General features: G+C 41.1%; 1 protein-coding gene across 2 annotated transcripts; it reads right to left on the minus strand.

Annotated features, from left to right (window-relative positions):
• Positions 1-1,029: 1,029 nt before the first annotated feature.
• Cldn34b1 (claudin 34B1) lies at positions 1,030-27,870 on the minus strand. Of its 2 annotated transcripts, XM_006528662.3 has the most exons (3): positions 27,811-27,870; positions 26,191-26,292; positions 1,105-1,973 (listed from the first exon to the last, which is right to left on the minus strand). In XM_006528662.3, the coding sequence occupies exon 3, from the start codon at positions 1,946-1,948 to the stop codon at positions 1,319-1,321; it is 630 nt and encodes a 209-aa protein (XP_006528725.1). In that variant the 5' UTR covers positions 1,949-1,973; positions 26,191-26,292; positions 27,811-27,870; the 3' UTR covers positions 1,105-1,318. The 2 variants fall into 2 exon arrangements, with proteins under 2 accessions (NP_001091449.1, XP_006528725.1); NM_001097980.1 differs by lacking the exons at positions 26,191-26,292; positions 27,811-27,870 and adding an exon at positions 4,358-4,494 and having other exon boundaries at positions 1,030-1,973.
• Between the last annotated feature and the right edge of the window lie 5 nt (positions 27,871-27,875).

Consider the following 27,875-nt stretch of genomic DNA (forward strand, 5'->3'; position numbering starts at 1 on the left):
CAGCCAGAAGTGTCCACACTTACAGAATTATATTAGAGCTTATAGGAATTTATAGAAACAGAAAATAATCTGTGTCCCACAGAGGGACCCACAAATAAAGTGAAAGTAGCTCAGCAAAGCAAATTTTTTTTTGTAAAAACTGTGCCAAGACCCAATCTGAGCTAATCAACACCCCAAAAGTGGAAGTTGAATTGATTTTTATTCTTATACAGGTAGCTACCATGTCTTTTCCCCAGTGGCTAGTGTCTAACTTCAAGTCTTTTCAGAATCTCTAGTGGGGGTACAACTTGGACAGCCACTGTGGAAATCATCATGGTTAATGAGGAAGCTGGGAAGAGCCGTATGCCAAGTTCCAGCTACATCACACTTGGACATAAACCCAAAAGATGCTATATCCTACTACAGAGACACTTGGTCAACCATATTCCTTGTTGCTGTATTCAAAATGTCCATTAATTGAAAACAACCTAATTGGCTATTAATGGATGAATGAATAAAGAAAATGTAGAACACTTACAGAATGGAATATTACTCAGCTATTAAAATTGAAATCATGAGATTTGCAGGTAAATGTGTGGAGCTAGAAAATAATTACCAAGTGAGGTAACTCAGACACAATAACCCAAACTTGGTATGTGTTTGTTCATTTGCTTCTGTGAATATTAGCTGTTAAGTCTCCATTAAGAAGGCTACAATCAGCCAGGCCATGCACAGCACTCAGTAAGGAGAAGCAGGAAGATCTCTGAATTTGAGGCCAGCCTGGTCTACTACAGAGTGAGGTCCAGGACAGCCAAGGCAAAACATCCAGTCTTGAAAAGCAAAACAAAAAGAAAAGCAAAATAAAACAAACCAAAGCAACAAAAAAGGATACAATCTGTAGAACCAAAAACGTTATCTATATAGTAAGGAGCCAGGGAAGAGTGTGGATTTTCCTTGGACAGACATGAATAGAGGGGGGAGGGGATCCAGGTTCTGATTTACCCTTTGATTCTAGAGCAGTATGAAAGGATTATATACTCTGACACTCATTTGAATATGGATCAGGTTTATTGATTATTTGCTACTGTTGACAGCAAGTAGAACATAAATCAATACTACCCATAAAATAATATTTTATTTAATAAAAGCCCACAATCCAAATAATGCATTAAGGAAACACAAAAGAAGCCAAAAAAAAAAGATAAGAGAAAGTCAACTGGATTATTTTTTCCCCGCAGGCCACAATTGGCATCCTTTCAAGTTCTTTGAAAATTTGTGTAGACATGTGAAGAATACTCATTATCTTTGCTGGCATTTCAAGGCTATGTAAGGTAGCGATTTACATTTTGGATCGGGGCATCTTGCCTATGTCTAAATTTGAAGAAAGGCAAATTGTGCCACTTAGTTGAAATAAAACTGCAGCTATAATTGCCAAAGCCATGGCACTTCCCATCTTCCGAGTGTCTGGCTGGAAAGGCAAATTGAAAGATGGTGGGAAGGCAATCCCCCATTTGCTCATGATGGCTATGTAATTGAACAAAACAGCAAGGTAAAGAAAGCTGCTAGCAATGATGTTCAGTATGCCTGAAAGTCTGAAAGGATTGCAGGTGGCATTCCTCCGTACTCTTCCCATATGCACATTCGAAAGAGCAATAATGGTGGTGATTTTCCCAAAAAGCCCAAGAAAGCTAGAAACCAGCAGCAAGTGCTGGTTTCCCCGAATATACAAAGGAATGGAGCCATCGTAGTTGTATTGGTAACATACTCTGGTGTTGCTGGAGTTTCTGTCGGTGTGGAAAACGCAGGCTCTCCACATGCCCACTAAAGCCACTGTAGGCTTGAGGACCACAGGATCTTCATAGTGCCACACTTGCCACTGAGGAAGGCCTGTGGATATGCAGCAAAGTAGCCAGGCCACAGTGGTCAAAGCAAAACCTCCCATTTGGCCATGGCACTTTTTCAACGGCATGATGACGGCAGTGAATACTTGAGAACTGCAAAGAGACACAGGACAAGTGAAGGATGGTTAATTGGGACAAGGACAATATACTCAGATTTACAGTACTAGGATAAAAGTGTTTTGTTTAAGAGAGTGGTTCTTGTTTTGGAGGACTGCTACTGTAGTTATGGTATAAGAAAGTCTAAGAAGGCTCCTGTGGCAATATTGCAAGGCAGGTAGACCTTCTAGAACTTTTAATTCTTACATTTGGTTTTAAACTTCTGAAAATCTTCTGCCTCTACTTGTCAAGGACTAATTGGAAGCATGAGCCCCTACCAGTGTGTTTGTGAGCATATATATGGAAAATATTATACATGAGTGTGTGCATGTACACATTCATGGGTGTCTGTGATATATTTGTGTTTTTCTGTGTGTGTGTTTGTGTGTATGTATGTGTGTGTGTGTGTGCTTGCACATGTGTGTTAGATTCCCAGAAATAGTGCATGTCAGTGAAATGTTCTACCACAAATCTACACTTCTATAATTAGAAAAGAGTCATAGGATGCATTTTCTAAGAAGTCTCTACAAGTGTTTTCTTCCTTGTTATCCCAAGAATGTTTAAGGATGTATTCATTGTGGGTGAAAGGGAGCTCACATTCCTGACATCAACTATCTACTAAATTCAATGAATTTATGATTAGAAAAAAGTTAGCTTCCCTTTTATTGATCAAGAAGCAGCATTTAGAGGCAATATCAGTTTAGCTGTTAATGATATTTTGCTAATTCCATAGATTGCATGTGTAGCACAATTTCTAGGTGCTACTTGTTAAAGATTAGCTCAGCAGGAATCAATGTGTGAATCCTAAATGTCCTCAGGGAAAGACATCATCTAGATAAGCTTCCAACTTTTAAAGGAATTAAATTAAAGGGAAACTTAGTAAGCAAAGAAAGTCATCAACAAATGAAATCTTATGAAAATGTAATTCAAGGAGTGGGTCTGAATCCTGCCCCAGAAAACAGCATAGCATAGAACCATCAGCCACATACATGGTCCTGGATTTAAAGTGAAGATGGATGCAAGAAAGTGTTTATTGAATCTCCCACCATGGTTAGGGAAAGCCATCAAGGCATGTTGTATGGTTAGAGAGTCCCTGTATGAAGGTCCAGAGGGACCATTTTGTGAAGCTATAAAGGAAAGCCTGGTCCGATTGGGGGACTTCAAATCATGGGAGATGCAAAAGCCATAGCATACCTGCCACAAAATCTGCTTACAAGGTGTGAAACAAGCCTGAGAGAGAAGTGTGTTGCCTTCAGCAAAGCTGGATAACAAGGATCATCTATATTGTTTGTTCTGAGACATAGACACAATTTAGAATTTTCCTGCTAGCTTCTTGTCTAGATTGGTCCAGTATTTCCTCACAATGCCCTCTTTCTTCTGATTTGGAAAGATAATGTATATTCTCTGCCATTGTATATTAGAACAATGTGATCTGCTATTTGATTTTACATATGCTATCAGTTAAATAATTGGCTTGAGTCTCAGGAAAGACTTTATACTTTGAGACAGTGTTGAGATTATGAAGGTATTTGAGGAACTTTGGAAGCTGGATGGAATGCATTTGTGTAGTAATATTGCTGCAAATTGGATGGGGGCCAGGGAGTTTACTGTAGTGGAATATATGAGAATTATCCACATAGGTTAGTATTGTGAATGCTCTGTCTCTAGATAGTGAGTTGTTTGAGAAAATTAAGAGGTGTGACTTTGTTGGAAGATGGTTGCTTTGTCAAAGATAATGTGTCAATGTGTTGAATTTGGGGTTTTTTAAAGCACATACCAGGCCAAGATTCTTATCTCTCTCTATCTCTGTTTCTCTCTGTCTCTCTTTGTCTCTATGCCTCTGTCTCTGAGTCTCTATCTCTCTTCTCTCTTTCCCCCTCTTCTAACTCTTTTCCTCCCTCTTCACCTTCAAGTGCTGATCAAATATGAGTTCTCAGTTATGAATGCATTACTTCCTGTCATGATATCATGGACTAATCCTCTAAAACTGTAAGCAAGTCCCCAATTAAGTACTTACATTCATAAGAATTGCCTTGACTATGATGTCTCTACAGTAATACAAAAGTAAGCAAGACAGAACTTATTTCAAATACCATGGGATACTGACTAAGGAAGTCCCAGGAGCGTTCAACTCCACGAAGTCAAAAAACATAATGGTGGTTGCTAGGGCCCAGAGTAGGGAGAAACAAAAGGGGACATATGCTAAGTATAGATAAACTAGAGAAAATTGAAAATGCTGATGGCTTCACAATACAAGAGCAGATGTTCTTTCTCTTGGGAACCTATACACTTAAAAGGGTCAGTGGTAAGTTTAAATATGAATGAGTCTTTAACCTCATTTTTCAAAGTATACAGTAAGGATGGGTGGAAGATCTACTAACCAGAGACACAATTCACAAGTGAACTGATAGTAGATGATGTTGCTTGGCAGTCAGTTATGCGAGGCAGTAGAGTCGACAAGGAAATTGGTCCTCTCACTAGGACTTTGAGACTCCTTGCTAGCTTCACCACCACCTCTCACTGTTTATCCCGGACTAGTTTTACTTCTGAGAATTCTATGGACTCACCAAATTCCAATCCTCACTGACATCACTGTCCTGTGTTCTTCTCTTTTCTTTTCTTTCTGTCTCTCTGTCTCTCTTTCTTTCTCTCTTTCTTTCTTTCTTTCTTTCTTTCTTTCTTTCTTTCTTTCTTTCTTTCTTCCTTCCTTCCTTCCTTCCTTCCTTCCTTTTTTTTGAGCTTTTTTTATTACCTATTTTCTTTATTTACATTTCATATGTTATACCCTTTCCTGGTTTCCCCTCTAAAAACCCCCTATACACTCCCCTCCCCCGGCTCACCAACCCACCCACTCCCAATTCCTGGCCTGGGTATTACCCTTCACTGGGGCATAGAGCCTTCACAAGACTAAGATCCTCTTCTCTCATTGATGACCAACTAGGCCTTCCTTTCCTACATATACAGGTGGAGCCATGGGTCGCTTCATGTGTAATCTTATATTGGTGGTTTAGTCCCTGGGAGCTCTGGGGGTACTGGTTGGTTCATATTGCTGTTCCTCCTATGAGGCTGTAAACCCCTTCATCTCCTTGGGTCCTGTCTCTAGCTCACCCACTTGGGACCTTGTACTTAGTCCAATGGTTGGCTGAGAGCATCCACCTCTTTATATGTCACGCACTGGTAGAGCCTCTCAGGAGACAGCTATATCAGGCTCCTGCAAGCATGTACTGTTAGCATCAAAAATACTGTCTGGGGTTGGTGACTGTATATGGAATGGATCCCTAGGTGGGGCAGTCCCTGGATAGACTTTCCTTCAGTCTCTGCTCCACACTTTGTCTCTGTAACTCCTTCCATGGGTATTTTGTTCCCTTTTCTAAGAAGGACCAAGGACTACTTGGAGTGGGAGGCAGCAAAATATAGGAAATTTAAATGGAACCCCTAGAATTCTTGACTATGAAACATCCCAAACAAGCCTCTGAAAAAAGCAAAAAGTCAGCTAAGGCACATTTAGGATGTGCTGGGCCTAAGTGTCAGGCTCAACAGCAGGTTGAATTACTAGGCTGCTTTCCTGTGATTATGAGGAATGATGAATGGAATGAAGATCCCTCATGGGAGCCCCTGTCATTTTAAATTACTTAAAAAAATAATAAAACAGGCTTCAGCTGCCTATGAAGCTACTTCCCCGTACACTCATATTCTTGTGGATGCATACTCATGATTGTTTTCAAGTGGCTAAGATCTGCTTAGCTGGAGGCAGTTTTTTGCTATGGAAGGTTAAATAGGATGACTTGGTTCATAAAGAGTTGTCTAAAGTGACTGTAAAGAAGATGGGAAAGAAAGAGTTAACATATGAGATCCTTATGGGCACAGGCAGAGTGTCTCAGAGTGGGAGCTCCCCTAAAATTAACTAAGGTGCCTCTGCTGGCACTCTCAGCCTCAGACCTGAAAGCATGGGGAGGCCTTCCTATGAGTAATACAAGTACCAAATGGCTTGTTAATATGAAACAGAAACTAGAGGAACCTTTTAAGAAATTTATTGCTTGGATGACAGAGGCAGGGTAGTGTTTTTTTAGCTCTAAGCCAAAAGATACCATTTTTCTTTTCTCCTTTCTTTGTTTCTTTCCTTCTTTCTTTCTTTCTTTCTTTCTTTCTTTCTTTCTTTCTTTCTCTTTCTTCCTTCCTTCCTTTCTTCCTTCCTTCCTTCCTTCCTTCCTTCCTTTCTTTCTTTCTTTCTTTTACATCACAATGATAGTGCTCCCCTCTACTCCCCCCTCTACTTACAGGGCCCCTTCTCCTATGGCCCCTTTACCTCTGAGAAGAGGAAGGTCTGTCCTTCATACCAGCCCACCATAGCATCTCAAATCACTGCTAAGGCCAATCAGAAAGTCAGGAAATATTTCTTATTTTACTAAGACATGTACTGAGGTTACTCCCTTATATGTGTGCTTATTGCAGTGACATTGCAAGGTCAAACCACTACTCAGTTTCTAACTAATCAAGGAAAAGATAATTCTGGTCAAGGAGGCATAGCTCATAAATGTTATTCATGTGCCAAGCTGGGACATATTAGCAAAACAATAGCCCAATATTAGAGGAAGCACTGTAAACCTTATATTCCTGCTCCCACTCAGGGTGAAAAAATGTGCAGGAGGGAAAAGGAGTGCTACCATGAGCTAAGAGCCAAGAGATCATGGCTCAAAGGATTGCTCAGTTGGGTCAAGATAGAACATAGAAATTAGTAAGTAGTAACTCAGCATTATCTGTAGGAAAGTGGATTCTAACAGCATGGAGGTTAGGCAGTGGTCCAGCTATTGTGCTGTTTAAGGCATATTAAAATATGAGACTATGTGTATGTGTTTTATCTGGGACCATAAGCTGTCAAACGCAAAAAGAAACTCTGCACACCAGGATTTTTTAAATATTTATTACTGCAATCCTTATCTTTTACAGCTTAAGTTCATCTACTCAGAGTCTAGCTAACACATCTTACTTTCAAGCAAAAGAATGAAAGAAGAAATGAAGGAACACATGTTATCTCCCTTCCAAGATGTTCCTTAAATTCCACTCATTACTTAAATATACTCATTGATTGTAACTTAACTTAGCTAAAATATAGTGAAAATGTATTGGCTTCACTGGTAACAATATTCCAAGTGAAGACCTGGGGTTCTTTTAATTTAAGAAGAAATTCAAGAGTAGAAGTTTGGTAAGCAACTACTGCCTGGACCACAAGGCTGACTGTCAGCAAGGCCTATTTAGTGAAAGATCCAACACATTTAAGCACACAACCCAGAACTTCTTTCAAAGTGGTGTGTCCATAAGTGTCCTATTCAACCAACAAACATTTTCTGAGTGCCAGTCATCACACTGAAATACAAAGATAATAAGTAGGGCAAGACTTTTAATCTTCAAAATCTCACAGTACAAAACATATCTATTATTTCTATCTTTCCAAGACCTCTTTCCCTTTCACTCATTTTCACTGAGAAATGTGTTCTTTGTGCTTCCACTAAGTTTAATCCCTGAACTCCAAAGACTGTTTTCTCTGGAACTAATCATGGACAAAGCTGGAACCATGGTGGACTTTCAGCTTCTTTGATCCAAATGTATTCCCTGTAGGCTGAGGATCATTTGTGGGAATATCTATCATGTGCACCCAAACATCCTGTTTAACCAGCTATTACCCCAAAAGTAGAAGTTATTACACAAGGAAAACCAGGGTGTCCTGTCTGTCTTCCATAGCCATCAGGTCTATAGTGACCTGCAAGTAGCTTAAGCTTGCAAAGATGTTGGACATTCCTTTGTGCTTTATACTTCGACAGTACTGCTTCTATCTCAAGACATATTTGGGCCACCTAATATGACTCTACACACTGATGCTCTTAAGACTGCTGTGAACCTTCTTGCTGAGGGGAAATCTCTGTAATAACTTCTGGAGGAAGAAAGAAGGTCATGACATTTACACCACAGTGGGAGCCAGAATTTATATGGCATTCAGGGAGAATATCCATTGTTTTATACTGATGAGAGCTGTTTCCCCAAAGTTTGATTTAGTACTAAGAATAGAGCAAGAGAAACACCAGCTCAGTGCCTTTAGCTGAGAAATGGATTTCATCAGAGTCATGGTTATTGTCCATTGTTCCCACTGGTTATGCTAGTTGAGCTGAGATCAGATTTTAACTTTAATTCTCACAGTCAAAATTATTACTTCCCTTTGTATAACTTTGTGGGAAATATCAGTATGAATCAGACATTGTTTTTAGCTCCCACCAAAGAGAAACTGTAAAAAAAAATGCATAATGAAAGCCATGCTTGGTGGTACATATCTCCAACCCCAGCAGTAGGGAGGTAAAAGCAGAGGTAAAGCCAGAAGGATCTCTCTAAGTTTGAGGCCAGCCTGGTCTTTATAGTGACTTCCAGGACATCCAGAGATTAATAATGAGATCATGCCAAAAAAAAATTAGGCTCAGATAAAAATGCTGAGTATTTTACATGCTGGTGAGATCTGAACCAATCAGTTTCAAAATTTGTGACTACATGATGCTTCCTGTCCTAAAAAGTAGACTTCATCTTCTGCCAGAACTGTTGACTCATTTTAGACTGTGATTCCACTCGTGTGTGTGTGGGGGGGGGGGAGGGCAAAGTTTCAGTATAGCTGAAAACCTGAAATTCATCATAGGATGTTTCACCAGTCAAGGGAACAGAAAATGATCTCGGTTTTCATCATTTTTTGTCATCTTCTTGAGAAAATCCAATGAAAACAAGAAACCAATTAGTGACTAACAGAAAAAAAGATGACATAAAGAAATGGCCAGTCCATCTCCTGTGGTATGTAATTGTGTGTCTCTAGTAACTGTAATAATTATGTGTCCTCTGTTAGGGTTATAAGATATCAAATTGACTTTGAGCCATCTCCCTAAGGTTGAACTGACCCAAGGCAGAATTACAAGAGTAAATAGACATGAGGAAGCAAACCACTTTGTTTACATGAGATACAGCATCAAAACACATAAAGACGAAGGATGATCCAAAAGTTAAAAACGTTTCTTTTCTGAATTTTGAGGTGAGGAACATAAGGGAAAACAGGAAAAAAGGCCTGTTAGTTCAGCCAACAACATTATCTGGCAAATTTTACATGAATTACAGGAGGCTGTTGGGAGTTTGCTCATGAACCAAACAGCATGGGATAGAGGTGGTGTGAAAGCCATCTGGGCAGCCTCTGGGGTGGCAGGTGGAGAAGGGAGCCCTAGAAGGGCAAATTGATCAGGAGGTTGGAATTGAGGACCATAGCCAAAACCAGACTCTGATAAAGAGCCAAAGTCCTGTGGGAAGAGTCCTCCAACTAGTTAGGATACAATATAGGTGGTAAAGTTTGAGGGTTGGGTAGTTAATGGGCTCCTCTGACAGAGGGTCATGGGACTTAGCTAACAATGTCCTATCCTGCTGGCACCATCATTCATTGTGGTCCTTATCCTTGATAACATGTGAACTTTGATTGGTCAGCCTGTCCAGTGTAATCCCCCCATGTTAAATAATGTTTCCAGCAGGACTGGAAAAGTTTCTGCTAGTGTTTTTGGATCCCTGGAACCAGCTGCCCTACTACATGGGCCCCTCTGAGGTCTGCCAGCTGATGGTGAGAGTGTCTTCAGATGCATGAAGAATTGCACAGTGTACTGCTCCTATTTCTACCTGTACTATCCAGGGTGATGTAGCCAGGGGAGATTTTAGAACTACTGAACTCCTGATAATTGCACAGTCCCAACAAAATAAAGGATCCATGGACAGATCATGAGGAGAAGCTTGAAGCAGCTGCAAGTCAGCTTCTGGACAGAAGTCTTAAATATATATAGTTATGACCCCCGGTCATATTTAATGCGGTCAGGATTAAATTATGTCAATGGTTCAACAATAGGGCTTAAATGAGCCTTCAACTTTAAATCAGAATTTACAGTTTCATATTCTTCTTCCTTTTCCCACATTGTATGATATTTTTTTCCTGAGACTTTTTCCCCATATATTGCAATATTTAAGTTAAAGGAAAATATATTTACACTATGTGTGATTTTTGACAGAAAAATTCTACAACATATCCTGGTTTATGTTTTATATGAATCAGGGTCCATGTATAGGAGTCAGGGGCCCTGGCTCCCAAGGAAATGGGTGAGGGTTCTGGAACAGAGGGGTGGATGCTCTTGGGCCATAAATAAGGCAGGAACCTGGAGTCCATAGATGATGCAGAGGCCAAGGAGGAGTGCTGCTTACTACTTTGACCATCTTGGTTGCTCAGTGTGCTTTCATATAGAACCCAATATGACCAGCCCAGGGTAGTACCACTCACAATGATCTACCCCTCTTCTATCAATTGTTAATTAAGTAAATGTTCAAACCCATGACTATAATCCAATCTTATGTAGCTATTTTCTCAATTGAGGTTCCGTCCTCTCAAATGACTTTAGCTTGTGTCAAGCTACATAAAACTATCCAGCAGAGTATGGTTCCTAAAAACCACCATTGTATCAGTTCAAGTCTCTCTTTCAAAGACTTCTGCTAAATTATAAATCTGTCTATGGGAATAAACTCCTTTTCCAGATAACAAAATCAGTTTCCAAATATCAGGTTAATAGGCCCAAGCACAGCAAATTATTCACCAAGTCAGAGTAAAGGCCTAGCACACTAGAAAGGTAAAATGTGTAGCTTTCCAAGTATCTAAATCGCAGCCCAGTTTGAGCCTCTCAAACCAAGGTGCACTGCCTTCAAGGAAAAAGGCTTTGCTGTTTGGTAAGGAGAAGCCTTCTGCAATGCACCCTGTTTACAAGGAGGGCAGAGAAAACTTTCTGGTTTCCAGAGGCAGATGGAAGGTCAGAAAATAAGAAGCAGCAGGGATGGTTGGGTGTGTACTAAAGACATGATTGGGAACAGGGGCAGTAATGATGGAAATGACTGGGACTTTGACAAAAGCCTTGACATCTGTGTTCTCATCTATCCAGAACACAGCCCTAGAGAATCCACAAATTATTTTGTACTTAGGCAGTAAACTTTAAAAAAATATTTTTTAGATTAAATAACATACTTTGAGAAGAATGTTAAATAAGTTTCATTTCTATAAGATCAATGTTGCTGTCTTATCACTTACTCAGTATGAAAATCATGGATTCATAAAGTTGTGCAAGCTTGGAAAAGAACTTTTAGATTTTTTATCTTACCCTAAATATTATTTGCAATTTATATAGACTAATATTTTAATACAATATAGATTCTATTCTAAGACAACACATCCTGAGTACACTTTCTATTCCATACACCCCATACAGCTCCACTACACCGCCCCTCTCTGTGCTCCACTCCCCATCTGATTCTTCTTCCAAAAAGTGGAGATCTCAAAGGAAAACTGCAACCAAACACTACAAAATGCATGTCAGTATGACAAGTCAAACATCTCAAACGTCAAGGCTGGACAAGACAAACCTATAGGACGAGAGGAGTAACAAGTGCAGGACCAAGAGTCAAAGACATTTTTCTGAAGAACAACCAAACTGATTTCCAAAGTGGTTCTATCAGATTGCAACCCCACCAGCAATGGAGGAGTGTTCCTCTTTCTCCACATCCTAGCGAGCATCTGCTGTCACATGAGTTTTTATCTTCTTTTGTTTTCTTTTGTTCCAATCAAATTATTTTTATGAGATGTTTTTGTTATTTACATTTCAGATTTTATCCCCTTTCCTCATTTCTCCCCACAAAGCTCCTCTATCCCATCCCCCTTGCCCTGCTCACTAACCCAAACATTCACACTTCTCTGTCCTGACATATCCTTCCTTTGAGACATAGAGCTTTCCCAAGAACAAGGGACTCTCCTCTCATTGATGTACTGCAAAGACATCCTCTGCTACATATGTGATTGGAGACATGGGTCCCTCCATATGTTCTATTTGTTTGGTGGTTTAGTCCCAGTTAGCTCTGGTGGTACTGGTTTGATTATATTGTTGTTCCTCCTATGTGGCTGCAAACCCATTAAACTAATTGTGTCCTTTCTCTAGCCCCTCCATAGAGACCCTGTGCAAAGTCCAATGGATAGCTGGGAGGATCGACTTCTGTATTTGTCAGTCACTGGCAGAGCCTCTAATGAAACAGCCAAATCATGTTCCTGTCAGTAAGCACTTGATGGCATCCAGAATAGTTTCTGGTTTGGGTAACTGTATATGGGATGGATCCACAAGTGGGACAGTTACTGGAAGGCCCTTTCATGAGATTCTGCCCCCAAACATTGACTCTGTATTTCTTCAAATGAGTATTTTGATCCCCCTTCTAAGAAGGACCGAAGTATCCACACAGCGGTCTTCCTTCTTCTTGAACTTCAACTGGTCTGTGACTTGAAGCGTGGGTATTCTAAGTTTCTGGGTTGATATCCACTAATCAGCGAAACCATACCATGTGTGTTCTTTTGTGATTGGGGTACCTCACTCAGGATGGTATTTTCTAGTTACATATATTTGCCTAAGAGCTTCATGAATTAATCATTTTTAATAGCTGTGTTGTACTCCTTTCTGTAAATGTGCCACATTTTCTGTATCCAGTCCTCTGTTGAAGGACATCTGGATGTTTTCCAGCCCTGGCTATTATATATAAGACCGCTATGAACATAATGGAGCATTTGTCCTTATTTCATGATTGAGCATCTTCTGGGTATATGTCCAGGAGTGGTATAGCTAAGTCCTCACTTAATACTATGTCCAATTTTCTGAGAAACCACCAAAACGATTTCCAGAGTGGTTGTACCAGCTTGCAATACCACCAGCAATGGAGGAGTGTTTTGCTTTCTCCACATCTTCACCATCATCTGTTGTCACCTAACATTTTATTCTTAACCACCTGACTGGTGTGAGATAGGAACATCATCTTTGTTTTGATTGGCATTTCCTTCATGATAAAGAATGTTTTACATTTTCTTAGATGCTTCTCAAGCATTCCATATTCATTGAATGAGAATAATTTGTTTACCTCTCAACCCCATTTTTAATAGGGTTATTTGATTCTCTGGAGTATAACTTCTTGAGTGCTTTGTGTCTATTGGATATTAGCCCTCTATTAGATGAAGGATTGGTAAAGATCTTTTCCCAACCTGTTGGTGCCATTTCGTCCTAAGCACAGTGTCCTTGTCCTTACAAGAACTTTGCAATTTTATGATTTCCCATTTGTCGATACTTGATTTTAGAGCACAAGCTATTTGGGTTATATTCAGGAAATTTTCCTAAGTGACCATGTGCTTGAGGCGCTTGCCCACTTTCTTTTCTATTAGTTTCATTGTGTCTAGTTTTATGTGGTAGTCTTTGATCCATTTATATTTGAGTTTTGTACAAGGAGATAAGAATATATCGGTTTGCATTCTTCTACACGCCAACCATCAGCTGAACGAGCACCATTTGTTGAAAATGCTGTCTTTTTTTCCACTGATGATTTTAAGCTCCTTTATCAAACTCAAGTGACCAAATGTGTGTGGGATCATTTCTGTGTCTTTATTCCTATTCCATTGATCTAGCTGCCTGTCATTGTACCACTACATTGCAGTTAATTGCTCTGTAGTACAGCTTGAAGTCAGCCATGGTGATTCCCCCAGAAGTTGTTATATTGTTGAGAAAAGTTTTCACTATCCTGGGTTTTTTGTTATTACAGATTAATTTTGAAATTGTTCTTTCTAACTCTATTAAGAATTGACTTTGAATTTTGATGGGGATAGCATTGAATGTGGAGATTTTGTTCTCGAAAGTTGGCCATTTTTACTATGTTTATCTAACCAATACATTTGCATGTAAGACCTTCCAATCTTCTGAGATCTTCTTTGATTTCTTTCTTCGGAGACTTGAAGTTATTGTCATACAGATCTTTCACTTGATTAGATTCACACCAAGAACTTTTATATTATTTGTGACTATTGTGAAATGTGTTGCTTCCCTAATTTCTTTCACAGCCTGTTTGTTGATTGAGTAGTGGAAGGTTATTGATTTGTTAGAGTAAATTTTATATCCAGCCACTTTGCTGAAGCTGTTTATCTGGTTTAGGAGTTTTCTGCTGGAATTTTTGAGTCAATTAATTATACAATCATATCATCTGCAAATAGTGATATTTTCAATTCTTCTTTTCCAATTTATATTTCTTTGATCTTTTGTTGTCTACTTGTTCTGGCTAGGAATTCCAGTGCTATATTTTACAGGTAGGAAGAGAGTGGACAGCCTTGTCTATTCCCTAATTCTAGTAGAATTGCTTCAAGTTCCTCTCTGTTTAGCTTGATATAGGCTACTGGTTTGCAGTATATGGCTTTTGCTATATTTAGATATGGGCATGGAATTGCTGATCATTCCAAAACTTTTAATATGAAGGAGAGTTAGAATACATTCCATATACAGTACTCAAAGCCAGAATCTATTGTGGTTGCTGGGACGTGCTTACTGATAGGAGCCTGATATGACTGTCTCCTGAGATGCTCTGGCAAAGCTTGACAAATATAGAGGATTCTCACAGCCAAACTTTGGGCTGAGCATGGGGTCCCAGATAATAAAGTTGTAAATGGGCAGATGGAGCAGTCTGCAGCCACATGATTGGAGCCACAGTGTCACAATCCAGATCCCCAAGAGTTCCTGGAGGAAGGATTACCAATCAAATAGTATATATGTAGGAAATAATGGCATATGAGGTAGAGGATGGACTTGCTGGACATCAGTGGAAGAATAGGCCCTTGGGCCTGTGGGGGTTTGATGCCCCAGTGTAGGAGAATCTCAGAGATGGAAGGTACAAGTGGGTAGATATGAGGAGGAGCACCCTCATTGAGACAGGTGGAGGGAGGAGGGGATAGGGCTCTCCAGAGGGGAGACCTGGAAAGGGGATAACATTTGTAATGTACATAATGAAAATATCCAATAAAAGGAAAAAATGGCCTCTCCATTCTCTCCCATATTTAGCAGTAACACAAAACAACCAAGCAAACATGCATAATGTGTAGAGAAATTTTAATCTGTCAACATGGCTGTTCTCCCAAGAGATCATACCCAAAGTATTTTGAGGTCAGTGTGGTCTGGCTGGAATTACATACATTTAATCCCAGTTAATGCAGGCACAATTACTACAAACCTTTAATCTCACACAATGAAGGTAAAGTTATTTATAGAAGAAAGTAGCCACGTTTGAAAGTGAAGTTGAAGTGAGGGGCAGACAAAATAACAAATCATAGAAACATTTGAAAGAATGAGTGAGAGATAGGATAGTTCTGTGGACTGGAATCAGTAGGTCCCTCAACACACGAGAGAATCTAGGTTCAGGTACTCAGGTGGGCAAGGAGTCAGCAAAAACATGAGAAACAGACACAAACACCAGAGAGAGTGTTGGTTCAGAATGCAAAGCAAGCATCTATCAGACTTATATTACAGATGAAAACAAGGAAGTTAAGTGAAACTTTAAGGTCATCCAAGGTACACAGAATTTACCTGATGCCAAATGACCCTTTACACAAAACAGAGAAATGCATACATAAAACCTGACAGAAACCAGGCAGTATTTACAACTGGGATAAAAATCAGTGTTTACAACTGGGATATAGAGCAGACACACCAAGGACAGCTTATTTTTAGAAGCCAGGGGAAAGGGCTTTATGCCCTTGCCATAGTTACAATTTTAGTCTATTGTATAATTCACCTTCTCCCTAGGATATTTTAAATTCCTGCACATGAGAGTGGCTCAGCTGTTATTCTAAGTTTACTTTGTAGAACTAGCCCTGATATTTCTAGCTCTTTTCCAGTAAATTGAAATGCCTGATTTCTTTCTCTACCTACACTGGAGGCATTTTGTCTGAATGAGTAGCATTTTTAATACATCCAAAGCCCAAGGTCAACTCAATGATTTCCTAGGATATTGAAACACTGGTGGAGGCCAATCTAACTTAGCTATTTGTCAATTCATTCCATGGGGGCACTTAAAATAAAACAATACTGAAGGAGGCAGGTGATTAGAATATATTGCCAGAGATAGTTTGAGGTAAGGCAGATGAATTCAGCTAGAAGTCAAGGGAAACAAGTTTGAATCATTAAGATTGGAGAGAAATTTAGACCAGAATAGCTGAGTTGAACCACAAAGTCACAATAGATAAAACAAGAAACTGATATATTTATATAGTATGCTAATATAATAATAATAATGTTTGGTTTGTAAACTTGATTAGTTTCACTGTGTCTCTTTTTAGTTTATACTGGAAGATTAGGAACTTTCACGGGTTGACCAAGAGGGGAATAATGATAGGAAGCTAAAAGAAGATTAAGATAATATTTAAAATAATAATAATAATGATAAACACAAAGCAGTAAGGTTATTCAGCAGTAAGCCTTGGAGAGGGAGATAGAGACCCATGCAGGTCCTGTCCTTTCTGCTTTAGTTTAGGTGACCCTGTGCAAAAACTACTTATTTCATTTTGTTGGCCATGTTCTCCTCATGTCCCACATCCTCTCTGATTTCTATAATTCTCCCCAACTCAACAACCTCCCCTGAGCTTCCCGGCTTCTTATTTGAAGGATCATAGACCTCAAATTTAAACACTAACTTTATATAATGTATGACTATGGGTCGATGAACCTGCTCACATCCAATGCTGGAGGAAGTCTCTCTTATCTGGAGAAAGCACTGACCTATGAGTATAACAGACAATAATTAGACATTATACCATTGGTTTTTTAGGCTATTCATACTTGGTTAAACCCTAGGTCTCTGGGCTCTCCTCTTTCCATGTCTAGGCAATGTATCTGTCTCATAGCATGGACTTCAGTTAAAAAAAATGGTTGCTTAATCCTTCAAATTCATACCACTATCCCTCTTGATGTGCCCCAAAACTTTATACAGCTATGACAGATGGTAGGTTTAAGGATTTGTGGCAGATTTGATATCCATCTTACTCTGTTTTAAGCCTGCCCTGTAACTTCTCACCAAAAGTTCCTAGAATGTTGGAATTGAGTACCATGCATGTACCAGCTAATCTTCTCTATAGTCAATGGACTATGTAACATTTTCCCTGGCAATAGGACCACAGTGTCAGTTTGCAGAGAACAAACCCCAGTCATCAGCATGTATAGTTTGGGAATCTCTATGGAGCCCTTCTGCTAAAATCTCAAGCAACTGAATGTATTCCCACCACTGGAACATTGCTTGTGTTCCGAAGATGGCCAGTCCAGACTATATAACCTCCATTACCAGAAATAATAATTATATTAATGCATTAGTAAGAGACCCTGGGTATGAAGAGGCTGCATGACCAAACAAATCTTATAAAGAAAAAATTTTCATTGTGGTTGGCCTACAGATTCAGACGTTCAGTCTATTATCATCAAAGCCAGAAACAAGGCAATATACTGTGAACTCCGCACTGGAAAAGGAGCTGAAAATTGTACATCTTGTCCCTATGTCAAAGAGGAGAAGACTGGAAAACCCAGGCAGCTTGGGGGGAAGGTATCAAAGCCAGCCCCCACCATGACACCCTCAAAACAAAGCCACATACATTCAGCCACCACAATAAACTTCATGCATTCCAGGAAGTTTCCATTACAAAAGGCTTCCACCTGAACATACTTAAAAGTTCCTCAATTCCAAATGCCTTTCCCTATACTGTCTACTTCCATCATCTCATCAGTCCCATTCTCCTGTCCTCATCAAACCACTTATATGCTGCAAATTTTAATCTATTTTCCCTTCTCAGGTATATTCATTCATGCTGCCCTCTAGACCTTTACTCTCTCGGCCTGTGGATTTTAGCTTGATTATGATTTACTTAACTCTAATACCAGTTTATAAGTGAATAAATTCTTATCCAACATGTGCACCTCATGAGTTACTGCAACGTGTGTTCTGGAGTAAGATACCCTGGATCATGGCATACAGACCTTTTGAGTTGTTACATGGTCAGAAATCACAAAATGCCATGGTTTACAGCATTGAAATTGAGGTGCTTGCCTCAGCAAGACCCTCTGCAAAACTCTGAAGCAGTTCAAATAGTCATCAAAAAAATCTAAATTTTTGGAAGATCTGAGGACCATGCTCTCATCCTATATAGAGAATTTATTGACTCTGGCTTCACCTCTACCCCACTTATCTATAGGAAAAGATAGACCTAGCTTCAGCCAATGCCCCACTGCTAACAGAGGACTTTAGTATAAACAGGGAACCAGTGAAGATTATAGTGTTATAAATTCCATTAAATATTTTTAGTTTTAACTTTAATTTATTAACCACAAGAAGAGACTAAACTGTAAAACCATAGACTCTCTGCTCTGCTCCTTCAAGTTCCACTGTGCACTCTGGTCAGTGTTGGGAACTTCTTCGCTCTCTCCTACAACCCTGGTGGCTTTAGAAAGTAGCTCCGGAAAGGGTCCCCAGGCAGGGCTGCCCCTTAACCACCCCCTGAAGAGTGGGATAGAGGAATGCCCACCCAGGGATGAGTGGATAGTGTAGATAGCAGCCCTGTCACACCAGACTGACAAAGAATAGGGAAAGTGGGGTGGGGGGGCATATTTTTCCTTCCATTCTTCCCCAGGGACCCCTGCCCCCTTTTTTTAATTTTGTTCCCAACAACTGGTCACAGATGGATGGCTATGCCATCCTCATGAGACAGAACCAGCTGAAGAATGCTTCACACAGAGACCTACAGGTGATCTCCAAGTTTCCTGAGACCATGAGTGATTGAGTTCAAAAACTTGGCCTTTTACTTTTCTCTCTCTTTCCAAAGTGTTCCTGGCCAGCTCTGTTGCCCCTCCCCTCTAGCTCTTGGCTTTAACCTCTGCTGGCTAGTGGCTGTCATGAGGTCCCCTTCCCATTCTTTGTTACAGGTTTAACTACAAGAGAGATGGTTTTCTGACTTCTGTAGCCTTAACTTGCTCCAGATAAGCCCAGATGGGCAGTGATTACAGCTGAGTGTGCAGAGAATTCCTCAGGGAGGCAGGGCCAAACAGGGAAAACCCTTCCACTTGACCCAAAACCTTCCTTGCTCTAGGCTTTGTCTGACCAGTTGGGTGGTTCCTGTTCAAAAACTTTTGCCTCTTCCCTGAATTCTGAGGCTCACTCCTAGCCACAGTGGCTGACACTAAGATTCTGCTGCTGCCAAGTGCCATAGATTACTGGGCCTGCAGGCAAAGAAGCAAAGAATGGGTGGGCTGGGTCTGGTCAACAAGGTGCAGCAGGGGGCAGGGGGCAGGCCAGCAGCAGGTGAGAGGGGCAAAAGATCCAAGGCAGGCCCTGCTTGGATGGGGCTAAGTGACACTTCACCTAGGCTGGCCTAAATTTAACCCTTCACTCTCCAGATAAAATTAAAAAACAAAAAACAAAAAAATGGAGGATATCCCTCCCCCCATCCAAATAAGCCCATGAAAACTGGATTGAAGCTACGCTATCCTACAGGAATACCTGAATCATGCTTTTAACCAAAATTTTTTTCTTGCTTCTTTTTCTAAATGCTCTTTTTTCTCTCTAGTATTCATGATATATGTCCAAAAATTCTTTCAACTTGTTTAAGATTTCCTTTAAGGTGCAAAAGTCATCCAATCCTTAATTAATAACTGGTTTTCTTTTACAGAAAAACTGTTAACTGACTACTCCAGTCATACAATTAACATGATATTTTCTTCTTTAGCCATCCACAAGGGACTGGGATGTGCTCCTAAGCAAACCATTGCAGGCATAACTTTTGCTATCCACACTATGCAGATATCCTCTGCTCTTGTTCTGCTCCTTTGTTATAATTACTACAGGTCTATCTCTACAGGAGGCCAGAGACAGCACCATCTGAGACCTACAGATGAAAGCTACCTTTCTCATCTGACTGAGGGCTCCTGAGACAAGTGCTGCGCCCTATAGAAGAGAGACCTGGAACCTTCCAGCTACAGATGGACTCTTTTTGCTAAAGCCAAATGGCTGTTGAACTTTGGGGAAAGTTATATGATAGTGAGGAAAGCATAATGTCTATCTAGATTAATTAATTGCTGTTCAAAAATGGATGGTTTTGTTCCCTCAAATTGTACTACCCATGAAACAACTGACTGATTGTACAATCTTTTGCTTTCTCAACTCAATATCTTGCATTCTCAACTCTTACAAAACTCTCCTTACTATTCTGGCCTTGTTCTGCTATTTCTCTAGGCTATATATTTTCTTCTGGTACTTCCATCAACTCTAAATTTTCACAATTAATGACACAGTCACATCAGTGACACCCCCCATTTTTTCTAATAAAAAAATAGGAGGAATTGTGCGCAATTGCAGGCTGGTCTCCAGTCCAGCTGAGGTCTGAACCCCGACTGTCATAATTCACCTACATGACATAGTAGGTGTTCCCTCATGCTCCTGAAACTCCAGTCCCTGCCTAAGGTAGCACCTCCCACAGCCCCCACAAAAGAAGCATCGTCAGTAGTCAAGTAAGCAATGGCCCAATTTTCTGACCTTCTGGCTAAACTCCTCCCCAGTTAGCTAGTGTCTTAGTTAGGGTTTTTCTGCTGTGAACAGACACCAGGACCAAGGCAAGTCTTATAAAAAACAACATTTAATTGGGGCTGGCTTACAGGTTCAGAGGTTACGTCCATTATCATCAAAGAGGGAGCATGGCAGTATCCAGGCAGGCATGACCCAGGAGGAGCTGAACGTTCTATGTCTTCATCCAAAGGCTGCTAGTGGAAGACTGACTTCCAGGCAACTAGGGTGAGGATCTTATACCCACACCCACAGTGACACAACCATTCCAACCAGGTCACACCTATTCCAACAAGGCCACACCTTCAGATGGTGCCACTCCCTGGTCCAAGGATATACAAACAATCACACCTAGCAAGAGAGAAGACCGTAAAAGGGGGTGCTCAACCTGCACCTCTCTCTCTTATTCCTTTGTCCTTTCACCTCTCTCTTCTCTTCCCTTTCTCTCTCTCTCTCTCTCTCTCTCTCTCTCTCTCTCTCTCTCTCTCTCTCTCTCTTTCTCTCCCTCTCCCTCTCTTTCTCTTTCTTTTCCTCCTTTCTACCTTCTCTCTTTTCCCAGCATTTCTATAATAAAGCTGTAAAACCATAGAGTCTCATCTCTGCTCCTTCAAGTTCCACTGCACACTCTGGTCAGTGTTGGGAACTTCTTCCATCTTCCATCTCTCCCACAACCCTGGTGGCTTTAGCAAAGTGTCTCAGGGTGGGGGGTGTCAACCCAGGCAAGTCTGCCCTTGACCACCCCCTGAAGAGTGGGATAGAGGAATGCCCACCCAGGGATGCATGGATAGGGTAGATAGCATCCCTGACACACCTGACTGACCAAAGAATAGGGAAACTGTGGCAGGGTGTAGGCTTATTTTTCCTTCCATTCTTCTCCAGGGCTCCCCCAGAACCCTCCCCCTTTTTATTTTATTCCCAACAATGTGACACTGTAGGCAAAGGCCTCAATGGCCCCCCACAGCATATCATGGTGAAAAGAAAGAGTCTGTGGTTCCAAACTGCTTATTGTCATGGTGGAAAATGGATGTTTAAAACCATACCCTACATTTCAGGGTGTGCCTGAAATTAAATCTTTTCAGGGTGGAATATCTGTGATGGGAAGGTTATTGTCTGAGTCTTCCAGGACTCTAAGTACCTAATTAGCATGGAGAACTCTGTTTTAAGCCTATGTGACCAGAGGTCATGTCCCTTTGATGTGAGAAGCAGGACACAATTCTTATTTCAGGAGTAAGGAAGGGAGCTAGTAGTCACCTAAGTGTCAGGTGTGCCCACTGAGTCTCTAGGTCCTGAAATGCTCTACCTTAGCAAACTTCCTGGCATGGTTTTATATCCCAGACTCTCCCAAATCCTCCAAGTCCCACCCACTACAATTCTTACTAATACTTGCACTCTCATGTATTTTAACCAACGGAATCAAATTGAAAATGCCTGAATACACTTGGGCATATGGCCATTCAGTGAAGCATGATAAATGGGCCAGACACTGCCCATGTAAGGAAAGCAAGCTCTCTCCTATAGGGGCTATAAATTATATAGAGCTCCTGAGCTAGGGTTGGGACTTACATACCCCACTTTATGCTGAGGATGTTGTCTAACTTGGAGCCCAGTACTCTTGATTGCTCTCCCTTAATGAACTTGGGGCTAAATAGGTTGAACTGGTTCAATTTGGCGTGATTAAATCTGGAAAAGGTCTTCAGAAGGCAAACCATAGATGTCACTTTGGCATCATGCATAGCTCAGCTTGTCCTCTGTCTCCAGATGACCACCAGAATTCTTTTTGCTTAATGCACATGGATGTTTTGACTGAATGTTTATTTGAGCACAACACATACATTCCTGGTGCACAGACAAGTCAGTAAAAGAGACCAGATGCCCTGGAACTGGAGTTGTAAAGCAACATTTGTGGCTGGGAATTAACCTACAGAAAGAGCAAGTACTGATAACCACTGAAAAATCTCTCTATCACAATACTCTACATTAATATAAAACAAAAAACAAAAAAACACTAATTCCTACAACATGTCTCCCCATATGTTGCAGATGGATCCCATAAATGTGAAGATGAATTCATCTACAATTCACCCTTCTCACACAGATTACAAGCAGGACCTACCAGGACACATGAACTCTCACTTTCCTATTTTTGTTAAAGCTACAGAACTCTTTCCATATTATTTGTAGAAAGCTTATCCAGAAAGGATGCTCTTTAGGCCATCCTGAACACCATAAAATCTGACAGTAAGGCATCCTTCACTCTACAGAAACAAAATGTTCTCTGTCATGCAAGTCCTTAGACATAGATGGAATGGTGGGGAATGTGAACAGGACCACACATAAGAGTTCCTGCTGGGATTCAGGTTAGTAAAACAAGATTAAATGGAGGATGTCCTATGCTCTAGAGCATCTGCAGTCCACCAACAGATTACACTTGAGTCAGAAATGGATCAAGTACTTCCTCAACCAGTAAGCTCTAAAAATGGCATCTATATTGGGAGAAATCCTGGGAACCAGACTGGGGAAGAATGCAATAACTACAAGGGCCCACTCTTCGGTGTCTCCTAGACAGCAGAACTGAAGCTGCTTTAACTGGAGAGCCCCTATTATGAAAGGGGTTTACAGTCTACTATATAATCATCTGGACTCTGAAAGCTTGTATCACCCCTCCAGAATTTGAAAACTTTGTTATAACACCCCCTGAGCACCTGAATGTGAATGTGGCAGTATAGGGATGGACTCTTCCCCCTAATTGAGGACTCAAGTGTTCTCTAACTACAAGGAATGGCAGGAAATTGTTTGGAGTCCTCCATGTTACCTCTTGCAGATGGAGAAACTCACTCCTCCAAACCAACCTGGTTTTGCTGAAAGACTCTCAAAAGGATACAATGTAATCTGGCACTTTCTCTCCTGGATGAGGCTTCTGCAATCAACTGACAGACAACTGCTTGACTGACAAGCATACTCCTCTCTGCAATCTTCTTAAAGTGCTCCAAGACAATGATTCCCAGGGGAGGGAAGGAGAGAGGCTCATTCCTACAAATGGGCCCACTGAATTACCATCTGCATACCCTGTTGATCACTATATATTAACTTTCCTAATGCTGGGACTTTTAACACAATTCCTCCTCTGGTGGTGAACCCAAACCAAAAATTGTCTTGGAGGCTATTAGATAACTATAATTTTGCAACTATATGAATCATAATGAATATATGTGATAAGTAGGGTATATGATATGTAACCCCAAATTGGTTATGACACAAAAGTTCAGAACACAGGTTCTAGCCTGCCAGGGCCCTTACTAATTCACATATAGGCAGGATACACAGCCTGCATGTGAAGTTACCAAATGGGCTGATGTAACTATTAAAAATTGCTCCTCTGTGTCTTTGACAGTGACCACAGGTTGATTCCTGCATCTGAGGCCATGTTTAGTGCAAAGTAATAATGTTATGTGACCCTTTCTCTGCATTGGAGCTTTTATAGTCTCCTCTCAGATCTAGCTTCCACCCTGAATGTAATGTAAGCCTCTTTCTAAGAAGTTCATAAAAGTGCTCCTGTTCAAGTTACAGAGACAAAGTTTGCAGCTGCGACAAAAGAATGGACCATCTAGAGACTTCCTTATCTAGGGATCCACCCCATAATCAGCTTCCAAAGGCTGACACCACTGCATACACTAGCAAGATTTTTCGGAAAGGACCCAGATATAGCTGTCTCTTGTGAGACTAGGCAGGGGCCTAGCAAACACATAAGTGGATTCTCACAGTCAGCTATTAGATGGATCACAGGGCCCCCAATGGAGGAGCTAGAGAAAGTATCCAAGGAGCTAAAGAGATCTGCAAGCCTGTAGGTACAACAACATTATGAACTAACCAGTACCCCAGAGCTCTTGACTAGCTACATATGTATCAAAAGATGGCCTAGTCTGCCATCACTGGAAAGAGAGGCCCATAGGACACACAAACTTTATATGCCCCAGTACAGGGGAACGCCAGGGCCAAAAAATGAGAATGGGTGGGTAGGGAAGTGGGGGGGAGGGTATGGGGGACTTTTGGGATAGCATTGGAAATGTCATTGAGGAAAATACATAATAAATAAATTTTAAAAAGTGCTCCTGTTCATGGTGCACGAAGGGGGACCAGCAAGAACCTCATGCCAACAAGCATGTTATACTCAATGCAATGATAACTGAAGGGTGAAATCTGCTTTACTATTGATCCTTAAATCCTAATGGAGACCTTTTACCTGTCCTAAGGTCTCACCTAGACTCAGAAAGCATGGTATGGATTTCTTTCTACAAGGATTCTCACAAGATGGTGCTAAGTCTTGGAACTCTATGTATAAAGATCTGTAAGTTTGAATACAGGCTCAATCCCCACAAATCTGCTCCCACTTGGTTCAATCCTCTGAAAATGATAAAAGGTAACAGTCGGAGAAGATCTATCTAGAAGCCAGCTTCCCAAACCCACTCTCATTTCCTATCTTTATATTAAAATGACTGACAAATCCTGATTTCTGAAATGGTGCCCATGGCCAGAGTCCCCAGAGAGCAAGTGGGAAGGGAGTTTTTCAATAGATGGCCCCTGTTGGATACAGTTCACATTTGCAATCCTACAGATGGTGGGGTTATTTATTCTGATGCAGAGATTACCAAGTATATTTCCTGGGATCTCTTTTTACCCTGGGTAATATTAGACCTCCTTCTCTCACAGAATATCATAAAACAGTGACTGTAGTTAGTCCTCAGATATTATAGAGCTAGGGGATCAATCCTACAGGTGAGCTCTACTTGGAACTATGCTAACAATAGGGGTTGTCTTTATTCCCAAAAAAAAAAAAAAAATCCTGGGCAGGAAGTAATATTTTCTCAGGGGAACCATATGTGTGAAAAGTTTTAGATTCAGCCTGAAATACTTACATCATGAAGCACAGCTAGGTAATCTCCCCTCCTGGGGTGTCACAAAAATGACACTAAATCCACAAAGGTATAGGAGACAAAAGGCTTGCAAGGGGCTCTGTATCACAAGTCATCGCAAAGCTTTCATTAAACTCAGGGATTCCACAAAACAGTCCTGAAACCTACTTGTAACCAGATATAGATGGCTGTTGGTAGGTCGACTCTTTCCACCAAATCAGTCCTAAGGCATCTATTAAACTCAAAGAACCTCAAAAAAGAGTCCTCAGCCTCCCTAGTTCTGAGATATGGCAACTGGGGACCAGACTCTTTTCAGTAAGTGTGCTCTCTTATGCTTCAGGACCACAAAAGAAAATATATCTACCAAATTATCTGTGCTTGTGGATCCTAGTAACAGTTTCAACAACTGATTTCTCCATTTTTTACAGAGTGAAAATATCACATGGTCCTACATTTCTAGGAACCTGGCAAATGGAGCCTGAGGACAGAATCCTCTTAGAGGGACTAGAAGGAGCTTATTCCCACACAGTTGCCCATTTGATATAGGTAAGCTCATTAAAGCTATAGTGTGTGGTGCTCTCCTGACCCAACCAGAGATTCCATAGCACACATTTAGATACTCTTAGACATAGCCAGTTATTCCATAGCTACTGCACACAGAATGTTTGAAAACCACATAATAATTTACTCTCCAAAATCATGGAATAAGGTACTCATTCCTACAAGGTACCCCACTGGGAGCAAGGGAGATCAAAGGGACAAGACTGTATTATTTGAGGAGCCATCAATCCTAAAAGGTTTCAAAGTGAGCCATAAATTCTTACCTCAAATGGCAAGGCAGGGCAATCTCCTTTCCAGGACTCTCTCAAAATGGTGCTGAGTCCACAATGTCCCTGGATCTGAGTGGATGGTAGAGCCCTCTATATCTAGAGTAAGCACAGAGATTTTGGTGAACTGAAGGAACTTCCCAAAAAGGTCCAGAGACCTGAATGTCACTTGCTATGGATTTCTGGAGAGGGTCTCATTCCACCAAGTCAACTCTGAAGCACCATTTAATATTAAGGAACCACAAAAAGTGCCCCTAGAATAGCATGTCCTCTGTTTTCGGAACTGGGTCCCAGGATTAGTTTAAGCAACCTCATTATTCTTCACTGAACACAAAAGGAAACAAATCTAGCTTGATAGTCTGGGCCTGGGGATCCTGAACCCACCACAAACAACCTACTCCCCACCCTCCATCCAGACCAAAAATCTCATATATCCCACATTTCTTTGACCCTCTGACATGATGCTGTGTACAAATTCCCCAGACAGGAAAGAACAGGGGATCATTCCCACAATCCCTCACAGTTTCAGTACAGGTCAAATTATTAAAACTGTAGTATGTGGGACTCTCTGGCCCAAGCAGCTCGTCCACAGTACACCCTCACATAATTCGTTTGACTTTACCAAATTTTGTATCTGCTTTCTCTCCTGCAACATTTGAAAAGGCAACTTAAGAAACACTTTAGAATCTAGGAGTAAGGGCTCATTCCCACAAGGTTACCCCACTGGGAGCTAGCAAGGCCAAAACGGATGAAGCTGCATTATTTGGGGGATCATCTATCCTGAAAGGATTCAGAGTGAGCCCGAAATTCTCACCTAAATTGGCACTGCAGAGCAATCTCCCATCTCGGCGTCTCCCAAAATGACACCTAGTTCAAGGCCACAAAGTCTCCAGATACAACTGGCTGGCGAGGTGCTCTCTGTATCACAAGTCAGCACAGAGGTTTCCTTAATTTAAGGTACCTCACAAAAGGTTCCTGAGTCCCCCATATCACCACATATAGATGGCTGTGAGAGGTCTCATTCCACCTTGTCAGTCCTAAGGACTCTACTGAACTCAGAGAACCTCAAAAACGGACCTCAGCCTCCCTAGTCCTCAGATATGGAAACTGCCGATAAGGCAGGCTCTTTCCAGTAAGTGGGCTCGCTTATGCTTCAGGATTGACATGGGTCCAAGCCTAGCATAAATGTCTGGGCCGGTGGATCCTGGATCCAGCTCAAACAACCCACTCCTCAAATATCAATTGGAATAAAAATATCACGTGCTCTTTCTTGCATTTCTGTAAACCGCAGAATTGGTCCATAACGTCAGAGTCCCAGGATAAAGTGGGGGTAGGGACACATTCCCACTGTTTATGAGGGTATATCATTAATTCCACATTATCAGGGTCACTCTGACCCAACAAGTGCTTCCAAAGTCCACCCTTAGCCACTCATTTTAAACGGCCAATTGTTCCATACGTTTTCCTCAGGAATGCTTGAAGACCGCACCTTTACACAGTCCCTAACTTCGAGGGCTAAGGAGCTACTTCCAACAAGGTTAGTGGACTGGGAGCTAGGAAGGCTAAAGGTTGACCCTCCAGTCCTTAAAGGTTTCATAGTGAGCCCGAAATTCTTACCTCAACTGGCACAGCGGGGAGACCTCCCTTCCAGGACGCTCCAGAACAAAATGGCGCAGAGTCCA

This window comes from Mus musculus, chromosome X, assembly GCF_000001635.26.
Source record: "Mus musculus strain C57BL/6J chromosome X, GRCm38.p6 C57BL/6J".
Lineage (NCBI taxonomy): Eukaryota > Metazoa > Chordata > Mammalia > Rodentia > Muridae > Mus > Mus musculus.

Bases quoted from the DNA above. Each gene is read 5' to 3' on its own strand.
- Cldn34b1 (NM_001097980.1), bottom strand. From the start codon at position 1,948: ATGCCGTTGAAAAAGTGCCATGGCCAAATGGGAGGTTTTGCTTTGACC.